The sequence below is a fragment of the Callospermophilus lateralis genome, chromosome 9, assembly GCF_048772815.1.
Source record: "Callospermophilus lateralis isolate mCalLat2 chromosome 9, mCalLat2.hap1, whole genome shotgun sequence".
Classification (NCBI taxonomy): domain Eukaryota; kingdom Metazoa; phylum Chordata; class Mammalia; order Rodentia; family Sciuridae; genus Callospermophilus; species Callospermophilus lateralis.
The window spans coordinates 86,902,629-86,923,402 of NC_135313.1; the positions used below are offsets into that span (position 1 = coordinate 86,902,629).

At 32.0% G+C, this 20,774-nt stretch overlaps 1 protein-coding gene across 1 annotated transcript in view; it reads left to right on the top strand.

Moving 5' to 3' along the window:
• The window catches only part of Lrp1b (LDL receptor related protein 1B), a 1,566,902-nt gene that overhangs the window by 1,374,707 nt on the left and 171,421 nt on the right, over nucleotides 1-20,774 (top strand). The window contains exons 64-66 of the mRNA XM_077110319.1: nucleotides 472-588; nucleotides 702-821; nucleotides 2,216-2,335. Of these exons, the coding sequence (XP_076966434.1) occupies nucleotides 472-588; nucleotides 702-821; nucleotides 2,216-2,335 (357 nt within the window). The remainder of the gene's footprint in view (nucleotides 1-471; nucleotides 589-701; nucleotides 822-2,215; nucleotides 2,336-20,774) is intronic.

Genomic DNA, 20,774 nt, shown 5'->3' on the forward strand with positions numbered 1-20,774 from the left:
ATTTGCTTTAAGCAGAGCTAGAGAAAAATTATTGAGGACAGATATGCATATTATGGGCAAACCATGGGTGAGAAAGTGAACAAAGAACACTGAATTTTTTAAAAGTGATATCCAAATAAGATTTTTTTAGTTCCAGTAAATATTACTCTCCAACTTAACCTCTCAATACCACTTCATTGAAATGAAGAAGAATTTATGTGATTTTTTATATACAGTTTTTTTATATTTATATGTTGTTAGCTCTTCCTTCTTAAATTAGTTTATGAAATGTAATCTGGAAGCCATCTGAGTTGCATTTCTTAGCTGTATATCTGAAGCTAACAGCTCTCTATATGTGAGACATTCACACTGTGCTCCAGGACATGTTTAACATAATAATATAACAAATACTTTTAATGTCAGAAAAGCTCTGTTTAAAAAGTTATGAGCAAAGATTGTCATTCTGTAATACCTGTATGTTTTCTGTCTTAGCTGAATTTAAATGTCAGCCAGGCCGGTTTCAGTGTGGAACTGGACTCTGTGCTCTGCCCGCTTTCATCTGTGATGGAGAAAATGACTGTGGAGACAATTCTGATGAACTCAACTGTGGTAGGTTATAAAATTCCTATGGAACGAAAACCTAATCCCTAACAGATTATGTATCTGCTGATTTAAATACAGATATAGATCTGAGGTCAGATTTTTTATTCTCTCTGTTTTAGACACACATGTCTGCTTGTCAGGTCAGTTCAAGTGCACCAAGAACCAGAAATGCATCCCAATCAACCTTAGATGTAATGGGCAGGATGACTGTGGTGATGAGGAAGACGAAAGAGACTGTCGTAAGTTGACACAGATTGTTTATTCTTGTCTTACTTTTGACTCCCAACTGAAATTGGTCTAAAAATTATTATTCATCATAAAATCATATAGTGTAGAAAAACAAGTTAGTGATTATGTTCAAATAGTTGTTACTAGGTGACTGTGGGATGGGTTATTTATGATGCTGTAATCAAAAATTGTAGAGAAAATTAAAACATGGTGATCTTTACTTTAAAATCTACCTGGAGATCAAGAGAGAAATGAATGACATCTCTTATCTACATCATCCTGAAGTGAAGCATCAAATACAGCATTGCATTTTTATTGCCCATGTTAAATAGATACAGGTAATTTTCTTCTGTTGATTTGGATACTTGAAATTAACTCCATTTTCGTTCAAGATTCCATGAAACGTGTATTGAATCTATGATAAAGTATATAATATCTAAGCAAAATAAGCTAAGAAAATTCCTTTTAAAAATATGTACATAAATGTTCCATTTAATAAATCTTAACAGGTTATTTGAAAGAATTATGATAAAAATATATTTTTATTCTGTTCACTATTAATTTCCATCTTCCTCCAAAAAATCAGACTACATTAAATGGAAGGCAAGGAGTTTACACCAAATGCAGAGATGCATGTAACAGGCATGCACTTGTGCACACACACACACACACACACACCACACACACGATCTAAGGGATAAAGCACCTGTCAGGTTTTAGGTTTTCAACCAAACTACTGTCAACATTTCTGTCTTGCAGAAGTTTTATATTATTCCTCTAAAACTTTTATCAATGAATAATGTGCAGTCATCCAGCAATTTGATTAAGATGGTGCATTCAGAATAAAGTCAGTACCAGTTCTTTATGGTTAGCCATTCTGGAAGCTGAACCATTAAACTGAGTAGGATTTGTGATGCAGTTTATAGTCTAAATCGGATGTTCACCACTTCCTTCAAAACTCAACACAACTTCTGGAGACTTTGATTGAATTTCATGATTTTTGTTTGCTCATTCACATAATGTCCTCCAGTTTGTTTCTTTTCAATGTATAAAGTTCATAAATAAATATAAATAATTAAATTAATCTGGAAAAAATATTTTGAAAAACCTGGATTCTTGATTTTAATTAGTTTTTACAAATATCTAATCAAATGTTTTATTGAAAATTATGATTTTTAATTAATGTATCATTGCATAAATATCTTTTTCCTTTTTTTTGTACTAGAAAGAATATTAGAAACACATAGGTATTTGAAAGTTGACATCCATCACTTTCAGAACATGACTAATGAAAAGATAATATATTTTCAATAAATTGCCTTAAACATTTGTATAATTGTTTTTTATAAAAAAAGTGTCTCTTCTTCTTTAAAACTACATGTTAATAGATGTTTCTTTTCTTAAGCTGAGAACAGCTGTTCTCCTGACTATTTCCAATGTAAAACTACCAAACACTGCATTTCCAAGCTGTGGGTTTGTGATGAGGATCCAGACTGTGCAGATGCATCAGATGAAGCCAACTGTGGTGAGTGTTTTGTGAAGACATACCTCACCTATTTGTATTTGTGTCGGCATCTGACATGGTCACAGCAAAACAAATGTGAACATAATTCGAAGAGACTAAGGTCTTCGATGAGAAAATTTTGTCTCCTAGTGATATAACAACTTAGCTGTTTTAGAAAGTAGAGAGGGGTAAGACTAAAGAATAAGTATTTTTTAGTATAACTCAAAACTGCTTCTAACAGTCAAATTTAAAAGGTGAGGTAAGACTCTCATCTTCCTATACTCAAGTGTGGACATGATATTAAAATTTAGTGACTAGAACAAGAAAATGGCATTTTCACATGATTCTAGAATTCACTTCTCTGCTTAAATCCATTAATTCCCCATTGATTCAATGATTGTTATTCTTCATTTTTAAACATAGTGAAGACAATGGATGAAAAGCTTTAAGTATGTTTTAATGGAAGTGATTACTTAAGATGGCATTTATTTCTCAAACATTAACAGTTTCATAAAAATATTTTACTTACAATATTTCTGAATTAACATTGCCAGAAATGGAGATCACATTGTTTTGTTGAATGCATTTTATTCCATTCTGAAAGTGTCAAGAATGAAATTGATATGAGTAGTTCCTATGTGTAATTCATTTTATCAATGTTTATTAAAACTTACTGGAGCTTATTTTATAGGCATATGTGCCAAGTTCTCATTTTTAGAGATAAGAATGAATTTAGTCCAGTAATTGATTAGAAAAGACAAAATTTGTCCAAATTAAACATAGAACTTTCTGGCTGCATGGTCAGAATTGTATAAATGCATTTGCTTGATTTCCACATTATTCTCATTTAATTTTTATGACGGAACTGGAAATAATGAAAAGCTTTAGGTGCTCTAAAATTCCATTTATATTGAATAACACTTATAAGCTACATATGTAATCACTGGCAATAATAACATGTCTCTAAGTTATTTTCCTAATTCTGCCTTCCTAATTGTGTCTTTGGAATATGTAATCCTTATAACTTATGACAGTATTATAAAATTGCCATTTACCATTCTGTGTAATTGATCTTCACATTAAATTCACAAACACTGAAATTGCATATCATCACCAGTTTTTCTATAATAATTATTAAGGACTTTAGTAGGTTGGTTTATGTTACTGGCTAGTTTGTTTTGTTGTCTTTTACATTTTTGTTTATCATGCAAAAGTGGAATAATGACATTAATTTCGAATAACTTTTTTGGCTGGAATGCTATTTCTATATTTCTGTATTTTATCCTCCTCACTTTGGTATGATTTAACTTTTTTTGTTAGCTTATATTGCTGAAATCAATTTTGATCCATCATCTTAATTAATGGTAATGCTTAATACTTAGTTGTTGTATAGGCCAGGAAATGTTACAGACTTTACATGATTATCTCTCTTTTCTCTTTATTATCTTTATTTTACTCATTAAAAAGTGAATGAAGCACTGGGACTTTAGGTAACTTGCCAAAAGTACCACAGCTACCATGTGGTAAACTTGGCCCTGAATCTAGGGTTGTTTGACCCTGACACATCTGCTTAGAACCTCTTGTGGACATAAGAATAAATATACCTCATTCTTCCTATATAAAGAGAAAAAAATATTTAGGTACTTTTAATAATGTCATTATATGGAACTCTACCAGTCACAAATACTGCTATAATTTTGAGACCAGAATACACACACATACATATTCATAGATGCAGGCAGGGCAGAAGTGCTGACATTTGATTAGTCATAAACTCACAATAAAATTTCATGGTGGGTAAATTCTAAGTTAATTTCATGAAACTTCTTTATGTCATATTTTAGCATAGCATTTCACATTCCTCATTTTCTATTATTAGTTTTTTTATTATTTTCAGTACTGGGAATTGTACCCAGGATGCTTAATCATTGAATCACATGCTCAGCCCTTTAAAAATTTATTTATATATATATTTTTTATCTTGAGACAGGGTCTCACTAAGGTGCTTAGGGCCTTGCCAAGTTTCTGAGGTTATCCTTGAACTTGTAATCCTCCTGCCATAGTTGTTGGGACTGCAGGGGTGTGCCACCATATCTGACTATTATTTTAATTGTATAAATTTGTGGGATGCAGGGTGATAATTAAATATACATATACAGTGCCCAATGACCAAATAAGGAAAGCTAACATATCTATCTCCTTAATTATGTGTAATCAGCCACTTTTTTTAAAGCTACTTTCCCCACCCCACCCCCTTTTTAATTTTGAGATGGGGTTCCCCTAAATTTCTAGGCTATCCTTGAACTTAGCTTTCTACTGTCTCAGTCTCCCAAGTTGCTGGGATTACTGATATGCACCACTGCACTCAAATTCTTTTCAATTTTGGATTAATATGTAATGATTGTACACATTAATAAGGTACTGTGTAACATTTCAATACATGCATAGAATACATACTGAACAAATCAGGGTGATTAACACTTTCATTCCCCTAATAAGTACATCATATTTGAACACTTCAAGTGTCTCTCTTCTAGTTATTCATAAAATGCATAATATGTCATTGTGAACTCTAGTCAACCACTGTATTGTAGAATGCTAGAATTTATTACTTCTATCTAACTGTGCTTGGGTACCTGTTATCTAACTTCCCTTTATCTCCCCTCCTACCTTCCCTTTCTATCCTATCATATTCAAACAATCCTAATATTTGAAGAGGATAAGAAACCACCTCTTTTTATCAATAAAAATAAATATGTCACATATTTATGCAAATTCTATAAATACACCATGGGATTTGGATGCTTTTTCTTTGAGGCTTTCATTGAGTGAGAAATAGATGTATGTTTTAAAGGTTAACTCTACCATTTGAAGGTCTTATTGTTTGAGGCAGTCATATGTGCTTCTTTGTGAGGAAAATGCAATGTGTTTTGCTATTTCAATGTGTTTGATCCATGTTCTCAGGTCCCAGCAGTGTATAGATTAGACTTGTGTCAACTGTCTCTTTATTGAAAGACCTCGATTTGCAATCCATTTGCATTTTAGTTTCCTTCCTTACTTTTGTAGTCCAGTGTAAATTTAGGGCATGATTCTCTATAAACCTGTACAGTATAGCACTCTAGAAATTCACCTAGAGCTTCCTTCTTATTTCTCAGCACCAGTAGTTATATTTATGTGTCATTATGATTGATTGTATTTTTTCAATTATAAAGTAATAGCATTGTAGTTTGATCTCTGTTGACCTATCCTAACTGAAACTATTTTTGTTATGATTTGTTTTACTTAGCTTTAAATTGTATAAATAAAACAAATGTAGAATGAGAAAACAGAGAGAGAAACAGAGAGAGTAACGGTGAGACAAAAAAATAACAACAACAACAACAAAAACTGGAAATGTTACCTCCTGCTTATTTATCTAACTGCCACCACTTTTAATGTCATAGAATGGTTCCTGAACTTTGCTGACTGTCGCATCCACCTAATGTAAGGGATGCGACATAGGAGCAGACTTCTCTCCCAAACATCTGGGTATTCTTCCCAGCTCTCCTGGCTGAGTCCAAGTCAATGGGCATTCTGTCCTATTGTCTTGAGGATATGTGTAGCTGAGCTCCTTATTTAGCTTCTGATTCTCCTTCTCACAATACCAGAGACTAGAGGTGGATGTTCTGTTCCCTCTACATGTACGAAAGAAACTACCTTCTACATCATGTCTTAGTCATTAATTGAAGTGTTCTTTGCCTATTCCACCCTTTATTCTGGCAAAATAACTGGATTGATATAACATGAGTAAGAGAAATTAATATTAAATGATTTTACTTACTGTTTTCCAAGTTTTTTATCCTATACTTTTTTTGACCTGATGATTTGAAAATGTACTTAATAACATCCTAAGGAATCATTATCTCTCAGCCTACCTTTGGACATATTACTTGGTATGTAAGTGCCACTGGAGTTTGTGTGGTTAATAATCTAATTTTGCAACTTTTAAAAATGATTATATGGCTCTTATTGTTCCTTTAAATATATGATGTGTGTGTGAACCATCATTGTTCCTTTAAATGAAAGATTTTTGTAAAATAATCGTTTAACTTCTGGTACATTTCCATATTTTTAAGTAGTTATAATAAGAATGAATTAATTCATTTTTTTCCTTAAAAATAGTAATGTGGAGAAATTACTTTCTATATGCAAGTAAGCTGCTGTTAATTCACTAATATATTTTACAGTATTATCTTGCTACATTTCATGGTAAAAGTTTTGATATTATGCTTCTTTCTCACTGTTTGCTCTGCAAAATGTAATATTTTTTCCTTTTCTCTTTCAATGATGTTTCTTTGTGTAATTGTATTTGTGTGTGAGAGAGAAGGAGAGTAAAGCAACACTTATGTTGAAATATTTTGGTTCCAATAGTCTTTCAAGGATTGCCTGGCAGTATGAATGGAACCAGGAAATTTCCTTCTAGCTTTCATACAAAAAAATGAATGGGCTATATGTGAATTATTAACTAGTCAAAGTTGAATACAACACTTTTTTTTTTTAGCTTTCATGCTTTTATTTCAAGAACTTTCATACATCAACTGTCTCCACCAAATGGATGTGCAATTATTTGTTGATGTCTTTTTATTTATTTTTTCCTCTTAACAACATACGAAAATGGTGAGATTTAAATTTTGTTGCACAAAACTAACAAGGAGCCCACACAATGAGTCTGGAGGCATGCCAAATATTCTAGTCTCTGGGTATATCCATAGTAAAAACCATGAGAGGAAATAGCTTTTTGTCCACTAGGGATTAAAATTGAGTTCACAAAGAACCCAATTTGATTTAATAAGAAAGCTGGTTGAAGCAGTTGAAATTTCAAAAAGACATTGAATCAGAAATTAAACATTCTGTTATATTTTTCTTTGAAAAACTTTATCTTTGTTATACTGCCTTCTCAAACTTTGCCAAGTTTATTTGATTCTCTAGACAGACAGAGAGACACAGACACAGAAACACACACACATACACACACATACACTCTCTCTTTCTCTCTTTCTCTCTTTCTCTCTCTCTCTCTCTCTCTCTCTCACACACACACACACACACACACATATCTAGCTGGAGATTCAAAGTAGTATGTGAAACAAATAAGAATCTGACACTTTACAGGAAAAGAACAGAAAAGAAATGAGCAAGAAATGTAGAAATTTAAAACATTTTCTTCCTAGGCCTACTTTTGGAAAAACACTAATTATCTTTGTTTTGATTTGTAAGTTTTTAGTATATAAGAGTCTATTCAGGTATCCTTTGGGCTGAGATTTCCATGGAGAATATTCTACTGTTTGTATTTTCAGATGTTATTCAATTTTGCTTAATACCATGCTTGTGTGATTAAGTTGCATGTTAGTGAAAAAAATAATTAGAATGAAGGATTATATTGTCTTTATTCAGCACCAACACATGGTGTTCCATCTATGTGTAGTGTGGAAAGCTTGATTTTTTAAAATCCTATTAAAAGAAAGTTAGATTTGTGCTTATCAGTTAAAATCAGTTTGTTATGTTTTATTTATGAGAAACTATTCATTTTGATCCATTAATACTTTAGGACTTAATATAATAATGAGAAAAAACACATTATTTTAGAAAGTTCTAACTTTATCATGTATTGGCTTTGTTATCTCTGTATACTTAACAGATATTATATAGGTAGGTAATGATTCTGTTGTTCAATCAGCCTTAATTTATTGCCTAGGATGCACATACACTGGGCTAGATTTTTAATGAAGTCACCATTTGTATGTTCAGTGACCATGTGAAAAACAATGGAAGAAGTGATGTAGGATTTACTTTGAGGTAAATTTGCCACTTCTTTCTCAATTTTGGATATATGAGTAAGTTAGTGTTTATTCTTAATATGATCTAAAATTTTAACCTTATAATTAACATTCTTGTTTCTCCAAATATCTGCATATTGAAAAACTATCCACAGAAATTTTCCATGAGGACTCTCCTTGACCCAAAGTAGAAGTGACATGAAAAGTATTATTTAAGAAATAGAAAACAGATCTTTCTGTGAAATGAGGTTTATCACTCCTGTGAATCATATTATCTGTTTCATTCAGCTTTTGCCTCACTGTAACCTAAATGCCTGACGAGAATAAGTTGGAGAAGCAAAAGTTTGTTTGCACTTGATGGTTTCAGAGGTCTTAGTCTATAGGTGGCCAACTCTATTACTCTGGGTCCAAGGTGAGGCATCATGGTTCAAAGACGTGGCAGAGGGTAGCTGATTAAGACTTAGCAGCAAGAAAGCACAGAGAAAGAGTGAGGAGGGAGAAGAGCCACAGGAAGAGAGAACCTTCCAGGGAATGTCCCCAGTGACCCATCTCCTCCAACCATGCCCACCTGCGTACCAATATCACCTAGTCAGTCCCTTCAAACTAAGATGAACTGATTAGGTTACAGCTCTCACAATCCAATCATTTCACCTCTGAATATTTCTAAAGAAACACAGGAGTTTTGGGTCTTTGTAATATTCAAGACTTCATATCCAAACTATAACACTATCCATATTGTTTTCTTTTTGATTCTATATCCTAAGACCACATATACTAAGTATATACATATTCCTTTTTGGTATAGATACTAAATTTTGACCAATATTTAAGAAAAGCCAGAAGAAATGTAAAATTATATTATTTGTTAAACTTCATGTTATTCTAGTACATTTCCAAAGTATCTTTTTGATAGCCTGTGAATTATGTGAACTATATTTTCCTAGGGTAATCAAATCTGTTATTTTAGTTCATTTATTAATATTAATTCTGAATTAATAGTTACATAATATCTGTATATCTACAATAGTATTTTAGCAATTATTTGTTGGAATGCCAATATAAAATTAAAGTAAATGGTTATTAATTTATTATAGCTTATTAAAATCAATTATTCAGGAATTTAGTGTTTTAAGAATTTATATTTAAATATGAGTGGCAGACAGTCAAATTTCCATATCAGAATTCTTGGAACTTGTGTTTAGATTATAAGTTCTTTTCATACAATTTTGGTTAAGTGAGCTGTCGACCCTGTAATAATACATAACCTGTTTGAATTTTTTGAAGACATATCTAAACTTTAATCCAATTCTTTTATTATCAAGTAAATTATAGTGGGAATAACTTCTTATATGATTTAATAGTATTGTATAGCTTTACAATCTTTATTTGTACATTTTTATTAGATTAAATATTTTAAATCAAATATGGAATTTGTTTATATCTTATTCATAATTAGCTTCTGAATCCCCAAAACAAGATGTAATGAGACTATCCACAGTGTTATCTAATTCTAATTAATCAAGGTTGTGTTTCATCAAATCATGCACTTCTGTCAGTTAACAATCTTGCCTCTATATCAGGAAGTTACAACTTTTTGGATATTTCTATGGTTTCTTTAAAATGTCCATAGGTGATATATGTGGTACTTCTTTGTGAATACACATTCTAGAACTTCTGTGAAAGAACATTCAGTTGCTGGAATTGGTGTACACCCAGTCTGATTGTGACTGCTGCTCCAAGAGGAGTCTTTGGAATTACTTCCCAGTTCTTTGGTGTGGTCTTTGCAATGTTCAAGACCAAAAGATTGATAACTAAACAGTAAGCAGAAAAAAAAATTGGTTAATTATCAAGAATCATGCAAGTATAGGAAACTATTTTCTCTAATCATAAATCATTTTACCAACTTCCCATTCTGATAATTGAGTTGAGTCAGGAAGAACAATGACAGTTGAATGAGGAAAGGATATTTAATTGAATCAAAGTGAAGAAATTTGAGAATTACTAACATATGATATATGCAAGAGTGTACCTATACTAATTTAGGATTTACCATGTCATTTTCTTGAATGCCTGAAAAAATAATTGCAGTTTAGTTTTTCAACATTTTTAAAAATTAACATTGGGAATATATATTTTGAAATCCAGTATTATAAATAAAGAATTTTTAAAAAGTATTCACATAGTTATACTTCAAGAGCCCTTAAGTCAATGTTTTTTTCTTCCTAAACAGAAGAAAACACCAGGCACTTTAAATTTCATATACATCAACACTCCATCCTACAACATTGAGCCCTGTTTATATTTTCCATTTCCCTTAAATGCTTTACATATTTGATTAATCTTGTTATCTTTATGATGTTCATTTTTTGGAGAAATCTATAAACACATGTGGAAATGTTAAGTAACCCATTTATATTAATGATGTGGAATTTAAAGAATTTCAATAATTGGTATAAATAATCGTTTGAAAAGCATATCATATCGGGAGGCTGACATGAGTTCAAAGCCAGCCCCAGTAACTGATAAAGACCCTGTTTCAAAATAAAACATAAAAAGGACTGGGGATGTGCCTCAGTAGTAAAGCACCCCTGTGTTCAATCCCTAGCACAAAAAACAAATAAACAAAAAAGCAAACATCATGTGCTGGGCATTGTGCGAAGTACATTATGTGGATTATATCACAATGAAATTATGAAGGCTAAACTGTTAGTATCCCTATTTTATAGGTTGAGATATAAGACTCAGGAACTGTAAATACATTTGTTATTGTCACTCAAGTGGAGAATGAGCAAGTATTTGAATCCATGAGATTTGGCCCCATGCTCATATTCTTAACCATTATTCTCAAAACATCTTCCTTGATCTGCAATAGTTTGCAGAGAAACAGATAAACATGATCCTTACATAAATGGAATAATAAAATGTCAAGAAAAATGCGAATTTAAATATTTTTTTAAAAATCATAATACTTGTAAATCATGGTGAGTAAGCAAGAGTAAGAATGGCAATATAAGGATATATTGCGTGTAGGTATTTTGAAAGCAATAATAAACCAACTGAAGTTCACTCTGCTTTCTCTATTACTATTCATCAGTGGGAAATTCTAAACAAGTCAGCTATAAAATTCCCCTCCCTGCAAGAACACACCAGTGATTGTGACCTGAAAAGGAAACCTAGTAGTTTGCCCTAAAGGTAAAAAACTCAAGTACAATGAGCAAATTTGTTATTAAATCTCACTTTGGAACATTTCTATTTTTACACTGACATTTTAAAGTTCAGGGTCATTAGTGAGTGTTAGAGAAGCCCTCTCTATCCACAACAAACTTTTTATAATGATGCAACTAGAAAGAATGAAAGAGAATTGAATAGGACATAACTTCTCACCAGCCATTCTGTTATCCAGCATGATGTTCACACACAGTTTAACTCTCTGGTGTGGGATTCCCAGCTTGCAATTCTGAATCACATGTGCCACTCTTGGTCCTTCTCCATGGGGACTATGACAGCAGCACACTGTATAGGGAGTTCCCTTCCTCCAACATGCTATGACTGCCTCAGTTTATATTATATTTTGACACTACAACATTGGAGAAATGGTCTTTCTTTTTAAATGTCTATAACTTTTGTTCATGGGTATGTTTCATAAATGTTCATGAATTTCCTAAGAGCATGGGAAAGTTCAATTAAGAAAGGTCACTTGGAATTTTGTATGATAAATTTAGGCCATAGTTATATTATAAATTCAGAGACAAATTTAAACATGACATGTAAAATTAACTTTCATAAAGGCAGGATTAAATCTATTCCACAGTCGGTGAGAGTCTTCACTCATTCTGTTTCTGACAATGGCTCTATAGGTTTACTCATATAATTTATTTTAAAGAATGAGTAGCATTAGTTCATATAAATGTATTCGTCTCCTTCAAAACTTGATAAGGCTGTAAATTAAGCCACATATTTTTTTCTTATTTTTAAAATCTGTATTTTTTTACTTGAAGATTTTTTATAGAATTCTGACTGGACCAAACTATCTATGCCATATGATGTTTTTCAAGAAATTTTTTCAATCTAATCAGTTCTCATTTTTTTTTACTTTAAAATTAAAAGTGCTGGTATAGAATTTTGTGATGCACATGTTCCAGATATTCTCAAAACAATTAGTCTTCTGGGGCAGCCATCTACAGTGTGAAACTTTAAGGATATATAAGTTTAGGAGTAAATATTCTTGATTTCCTGAATAAATAAACACAGACATATTGTAATTTGGAAATCAGGTATTTTCTCCTTCCTGAAACTTTTCTAGAACTATGATTTTTATGATAGAAACTTTTACAACATATTCTATGTATAGGTGAGTCAAGTTATATTCACTGATAATGTCTGGAATACTGTGTGTGTGTGTATGTGTGTGTGTGTGTGTGTGTGTGTGTGTGTGTGTGTGTGTGTTAAGTACATACCAGCAGTATTTTTAGGGAATGGAGACCTTTCTAAAACTCTAACTTTATATTAAAGAACTGTAATAATACTTTTAAAACAATTGCCTGAACAATGTTCTTTTTCAAAAGTTTCATATAATCTAAATAAATAGTAAACAATACTAAGGATTTATTAGTAAAGAGAAACAATTCTAAAATTATTACTGTAAATTAGTCTTATCAATATTGGATGAATAAATGATCACTAAATAGTTTAAAATATGAATGGCTACTGAGAATAGAATATTTGAATATATCTTCATCCTGATATTACTCTTAACCTACTTCCAAAAACCTTACCATGCTGAGGAAAATTTATTAACACTGTGCCTTGTTCCAATTTTTTGAAAGGTTTAATAATAAGAAAGCATTTCTTTTACTTTTTCTCATATTATGGAACTTGGTAATTGACCAGTGAGATTGAATTGTCCATGTCTTTTTTTGGAAGATGCAGTTAAGTTTTGGCACCAAATGCTTTATTTGTTGGCACTGAAACAAATGCAAGAAATTAACATGCTAAAAAATTCTAGTTTAGAAAAATTAAGCCCAAAGTAATTACATGTGACTTCACTGGCAAAAGGTTATGACTAACATCCAGAAGCTATTGGTGTGGGGTGAGGGGTAGTAGTGCCAAACTTAAATTCCAGGGCTTTTTTTGTACCATTCAGTTTTCACAGCTGGAATTTACTGCTTCTTGATAGTGCAAATTATCCATCCACTTAGTTTCATTTTTTGGCACTGTGCTATGACTCAGTAATTTTCAGCATCTTACTGACAGATGGAAAGTGTTCACTAACAATGTTGTTGAATTAACATGGAATGCATTTCTAAGTTACAATAAAAAAGAAAGGACTGAAAATGTCTACTCCACTCAGTGCCATCAACAATGCATAAATTGTTTTAAAGTTCATTGAATTTTAGTGTGGAAAGGGTCTTTAATATCATCAGGTTAAAGTGAAGCCACATCTTTCATACCCAATGTGAATAAACAAAGGACACTTTTTTGTATATAAATAAATTCCTCATTCTATAAATTAGAGCTGATTTCTTCTTTTTGTTCTTTTGAACCAAAATTGTGAATTACCTAATGCTATTGTTTGTGAAATAAAAAATGTCTCATTTAAAAGGTCTCAAACTAAATTCCTTCACCACTTTTCTCCAGGCAAATGATTTAAGTTTTTAAATCTCTGCACAAGAGTTATATTTTCCATCCTATATTCACCTTTGTATATCTCCCTTGAAACCTTCCAAATTTCTGTGCTTTGGTTATGCTCTACTGGAAGGAATATGTGACTTTTGGTCAGATAACATGCTGATTATGTCAGCATTCTCTATTGATATAAGCCTTTATTTGTTTTGAAGCAAATAAAACAGGTGTTCACACTATTGATTCCTGGCCTACTTGTATGACTCCCTCTTTAAATTTCAGAGATTTTCTATAGATTCTGCCAAATCATATATTTATGTATTTGTATCTTGTGATCAAATGAAGTTTATTGTCTCCCTTATCACATTACAAGTTCCAGAGATGAATTCTATATATCTTATACTTCCTAATATATTATGTAGTACCTAGTACAGAATCTGTCGCAAATAAATATTTAAGGAATGAGTGAAGGAAAGAAATAAAAGACGGTACATATTTTAGTTGGTTCAGCCAAATGGGTATTTGTCTCTTACATCCACGTTGGAATTCTAGTTTCCATTTTTGTATTTATATGTTCTATTTATTATTTTATTTTTTATTTTAATGTAATCACTTCCCCCACCAATCACTTCATCAGTGTGGCCTTGATTAGTGTGCAAAATTGACTTAGATTATAAGGTGCAGAATTGCTAACAGGTTCTGTCAAGCCTATAGGAGGAGATGTGCCTCTTCATCTGCAGGAAGGCAAATGTGCTGTGCCAGAACATTAGGGAGGTTCATGAAGTATTTCTAAACTCTGAAGTTACCTACAACAGAGCTTTGTTCTTTATTAAAACACTTATTAGTCAGGTAGAATTTTTTCTGATCTCTATTGTTTCTTCATTTGTAAATGGTTGTAATGCACTTTGTCTTAGAAAGCTGATGAGAGAGATGTATATGAATATATAGCACATAGTGGATCCTCAAGAAATATCTTTTGCCCCTTTCATGAGTACCTGTTTTCCCAATAATTAGAATTGCTATGGGCTAAAATAACCAGCTATTCGTCTTGTAATAGAGAATGAGTGGGATACATTGGTACACACCTGTAATCCTAGCAATTCAGGAAATGGAGGCAGGAGAATCAAAGTTTGAGGGTAGCCTCAGCAACTTGGTGAATCTTGTTTCAAAAAAGAAAAAAATAAAATAAAAGGATTAGGAATACAGATCAGTGAAAAGCTCCCCTGCATTCAATTCCAAGTACCAGGGTTAACCAAACTAGGTATCTACCCTACAGCAAATGAATTGATAAAGAAAATGTGGTATATACACACAATGGAATGTTGCTCAGCCATAAAGAAGGATGAATTATGTCATTTGCCTGTAAGCGGATGGAACTGGAAAGTATCAGGCTAAGTGAAATAAGCCAGTACCCAAAAAACCAATGGTAGAATGTTCCCTCTGATATGTGGACACTAACCCACAACAAATGAGGGGAAGATAGAAGTTTACTGGACTAGATACAGGGGAATGAAGGAAAGGAGGGGAGTTGGGAATAGAAAAGACAGTAGAATGAATCAGACATATCTTTCCTATCCTTATATATGAATAGAGTCCCAATGTAACTCCACATCATATACAATCACAGTGATGCATTTCTAATTGCAACAAGTTAGTTTTATTCTATGTATGTATAAGACAGAACAATACACGCTACTGTCATGTATATCTGGAAAGAATAAATAAAAGAGAGTGAGAGAGAGAGGAACGGCCACAAAATATTTAACTATATAGTATAAAATTTTATAAAATTATAGAATGGTTCTATGAAATCTTGCATTTCTTTTCAAGTAAGGGGTAAAGGTAATACATAATTAGAATTAATAAAAAAGTATATGACATAAGATATATCCAACAATAAATGTTACAGGACATATGACTCAACAAATTTTAAAATTTTGTATAGTTTTTGCAAAATTTTATAAACATAATTATGTACATGCACTGTATTTCTGAGTCCTGTTTATTTGTGCCACAGTTTTTCTGAGGTATAATTGACATATAGTAAATTGTAAATATGTAAAATGCACAATTTGATAAGTTTTAACAAGTATAAATGGAACCCATGAAACTATCACTTAATCAAGAACATACTTTTTACCTCTAGAACATACTTTTTACCTCTAGAAATTTCCATCCTTCCAACTCCTATATACCTTACAACCACTTGAACTGCTTTCAATCATTAGAGATTACTCTGTACACTTATAAACTAGATTCCTATAACTTGAGTTCATATTGTCTGGCCTATTTCACTTAGTTTGATAATTTTTAAATTAATAATGTTGATGGCTATATCGAACATTTCAATTTTTCATATTACTGACAAGGGTTCTATTGTATGGATATACCACACTATTTTTTGTCCACTCACCAATTCATGATCTTTTTGGTTGATTCCAGTTTCAGAAAATTACAAATTAAGCTGCAGTGAGCCTTTATGCATTGGTCTTTGTATGGATAAACTCCTTCTTTAGGAGTACAGTCTGCACCATATGATGACTACGTTTTAACTTTCAAAAAAATAACAAATTTGTTTCCAAAGAGGTTGTACCTCTTGTATAATAAAGAATTTAATTTTCTCCATATTCTTGCCAATGTTTGGGTACTTTAAAATTTTTGCTGTTCTGATAGGTATGTAATAATATCTCATTGTAAATTTAATTGTATTTCATTAGTGACTAATGGTAAGTAAACATCATTTCATATGCTAATTATCTGTCTACATATTCTTGTGGAAAAATATCTGTTCCAGTGATTTTCCCATTTTAAAAAATTTACTGTGTGTGTGTGTGTGTGTGCGTGTGTGTGTGTGTGTGTGTGTGTGTGTGTAATTCAACAATGTAAATTATATGTTCTTGGTTTAGGTAAATATTTTGCAACTATTTCCTTGCAGACTATTCCTCATCTTTTCATTCTCTTTTCTTCCTTCTTTGGAATTACTTGTTCTAATTTATTATTATGTAAAGTCACTGACATGAAACCATTTTTTTCTAGTACATATAATGTTTCTTTTCATAAATTTCTACCTAAACATTTGTTTATCAGCATCTCACAGAGATTAGACATTTTATGCATATATATACATATGCATAAACATATTTGTTTTCTTTTTAATTTCATTCTAACTATTTTTGACTTCACTTTCTACTACTTGTTGAACATGTTCTATTTAGAAATAGAACATGTCATTTCCAAATAATTGGGGATAGTCTGTATACTTGTTTGTCTTTAATTTCTTTCCAATTCAAAGTGTATATTTTGCATGATTTGAATTCTTTAACATACAGCAACATATTTTTATTGCCTAGAATGTGGTTTGTCTTGAAAATGGTTCTGTTTGTATTTGTAAAGAAAGTCATCTACTGTTCTTGAATAGAATGTTCTACATATCTCAATGAGATCAAGCTAAGCAATGGTACTGTTTACATTTTCTTTATCCTTGCTGATTATGTATGTGCATGTGTGTGTGTGTGTGTGTGTATGTGAGTGCTTATTCTGATAGTTATTCTAGGGTATAAAATATTGGTCCATATTTGTGCATTTAATTATTTCTCTTTGCAATACTACCAGTTTTTTAATTCATGTATTTTGAAATTTATTGATGCATAAAATCTTAGAATTATATTTCTCTTTTTGAACTGTCCTATTTGTCATTAGGAAATAACCTTTATTCCTTGTAATATTCTTTACTATAAAATTTACTTAGTCTGATATTATAGATACTTGAGGTTTCTTTTAATTATTATAAGCATAGAATATCAAATACTTTGTATTGTGGCTCCATATGGGGTACCCAGAAATGAATGTGAGTGTTGTGAAATAACTTTGGATTTTCAGGCATGACTATATTTTGTATCCGTTTGGCCTACCAGAAAGGGTAGGTGTGATAGGTTATTTCAACATTGAGAAATTTATGTATGTTAGCAAGATGCTTAAGAGTGGTGATTACATACATACGAAGAGATCAATTCAACACAGGTACAAATGTATTTCATAGGAGCATGTGGGCTCTTGAGGGCAATCAGTGTTTTGTAGTCAGTAGCCAAACCTGAACTTTAATGACAATAACTGGAACAAAGGCCACTATACTAATTCTCTTCTCAGTGCAGCTGCTGCCTTAGTTCCCTGAAGACTAGAGGAGTGTATGGCAAAAGATAGGCCATTTATGGAGAGACCAAGATCTGAGAGATTATGGACATAGGCAACATCTCTGCTTCTGCTCAGAACTCAGGTTAACCTTCAAAGAATAGGCAGGAAAACTGTGGTAAGTGAGGAATGGAAGCATCCTTTGTTTTATGGCGAGATTAAACCCATACTTCCCATAGGCACTTCTTCTCCAGGGCATATTTTTATTAAATAAATCACTAACACATGCAATTGACTTCCTGGAAACATTTATTGTTTAGGTGACTTAAAATAACCAGATCAAAACAACAAAGATAATATTATTTTCTTCTCTATTATTTTTATAATAGAGGCCATTGTCCAGGAATTTGGTTGTTTGAACAAAAAGAAACTGAAACTAAATCAGTAGGTTTTAATTGCTTTTACAAGCAAAAGTCTTCAATAAAGTAATTTGTATTTCCACAGTTAATTTTTTAAAATGGACATTAGACAGTATTTCAGAAGAAATATGAAATATTTTTAAGAAAGTAAAATAAAAAACTTGCTAGACTTTGAATTCCATTAGAAATTAGATTTCTTTTTTATAAATAAGTAGAGGAAGACATTGAAACCTTTCTGAAAAGAACCAACTTAATTTTGTGCCAAGATCTCATGCTGAGGTGGAGATGATATTTTGCTTAATGTGGAACAAATACTTTTGCAAATAACACCAACACTAGCATGGTTCCTGGTATGTGATTGCCTGCCAAGTAAATAAAAGTAGTTTTAAGGTTTTCCTTTTTCTTTAAAAGAATATTTTATAATAGCATATGCAATATCATTTTAAAAATGTTGAGTGTCATCTTGTTTAGATGTTTGTAGTTTAACATAAAAACCAGCACCATTGACACTAGAGCTAAGTGTCAGTCAGAGCAAGGTAAAATGGTTCAGCTAATGCATTCCTAGGTGTAGTGTTGCATTTCAGCAGGCAATAGCACAGGTTCTTAGTGACAAATTTTCAGCTTAGATATGTCTCTAAAGGGATTTTCTCTAAAGCAAACATTATTAAACATTGGCAGAAAAAGGAAAACCAATGTTAATACATCTGGAGTACAGAAGAAGTTTAAAACTGAAGATAACAGATTAAGATGACTTCATTTATCTCCTTAGGCTTCTATATATAAACTTCGGGATGTCAATCCAATATTTTAGATCCATCAGGATAGAATTGTGTGTATGCATATTCAGTTTCAATGCATAAGTGTAAGAATGCATGCATAATTTAAGTGTAAGTGTATTACATTTGCAGCTCAGTGGCAAGGCACTTGCCTAACATGCACCAAGCCCTGGGTTAAATACCCAGTATTAGAAGGAGGGTGGCAGGGAACAAACAAAAAGGGCCATTTTTCCTGACATTTGATTTGCCAGGTGTGGTAGCACATACCTGTATTCCCAGTGTCTCTGGCAGCTGCAACAGGAGGATTGCAAATTTGAGGTGAGCCTCAGCCATGCCCTAAGCAACTTAGTAAGACCCTGTCTCAAAATAAAAAAAATAAAATAAAAAGGACTGGGGGATGAAGCTCAATGGTAAAGTGTTTCTGGGTTAAATACCCAGTGACCCCTGCCCTGCAAAAAATGTCTAACACTTACACTTATTTAAAGCTAAAGCACTAGAACTGACCTTCTCTTATGCTATTTGACAATGTCACATTTAGGGCTTTTCTTAAAACTAATTTTTTAAACATGTCCCAGACTTTACAATAAATTTTTAACTCACATTTTCTAATATTTTTCAAGTAATTATGCTTAGTTAAATCCTCAGATGGATAATGGGTTTTTAAGACTTTAAATATTTTGCCATTATTCTATATCATAAGCATGCTTCATGAATGCTTTTGAAAAATCATCTAATTAATTAAATTGTCACAACCAAAAAAATGGTAAAAAATCAGCAGAATATTTAAATTTATTACAAATATCATATTAACAGCATGATAGATTATATAGAACAGCAAATAATTTGAATTATGTTTTACAGTTCATGCAATATCAAGTGTGTGTAAATCTTTACAAGCCTCAGGATTTATATGTTAAAATGAACAATATATCAGAAAGTCATTCTGAAGATTAAGTAGGATTATATTCTAGAAATGATTTAATTGCATCTGACATAGAGTGGATGTTATTTAAGTGAAATTTGCTCTCCTTTTGAAGGCTAGTCTACTTCTGATGACTCTGAGAGAGCACTCATGCTCATTTAGAAAAGGAGAGAGGGATGCTCTATTTTCACATGATACACTCAGATTTGATTCAATGTATTTTTCTGAATTTTGTTACATGTTTTCCAAAATATAGTTTATCTTGTTCATTTCCAAGTGTCTACTTTCATTTTCTCCAATGAGCCCAGAGAAAGTTCTTTATGAAGTCATTTTTTAAATAGAGAAATTTTTGAACTAACTTAGATGTTGAGTATCATCAGTGCTAGTAAAATGGTAAAGTCAAGAAATAGTAGACAAATTCTTGGAGTTATATTAGCTTTGATGAATCTTAAAAAGAGTTACAGGTGGAGACTATTCCTAAAGAAGACTGCATGAAACTTTGAAGAGAAACCTAATAATGGATGGCCTCTTTTGAGGTCTGCTGTTCTTCCTTTATTTTGTCACCAGACTTTGGAGGAAAGGCAATATTTTTTTTTTTTAAAGAAAGAGTGAGAGAGGGAGGGAGAGTGAGAGAGGGAGGGAGAGAGAGAGAGAAGTTTAATATTTATTTTTTAGTTATTGGCGGACACAACATCTTTGTTTTGTATGTGGTGCTGAGGATCGAACCCGGGCCACACGCATGCCAGGCGAGCTCACTACCGCTTGAGCCACATCCCC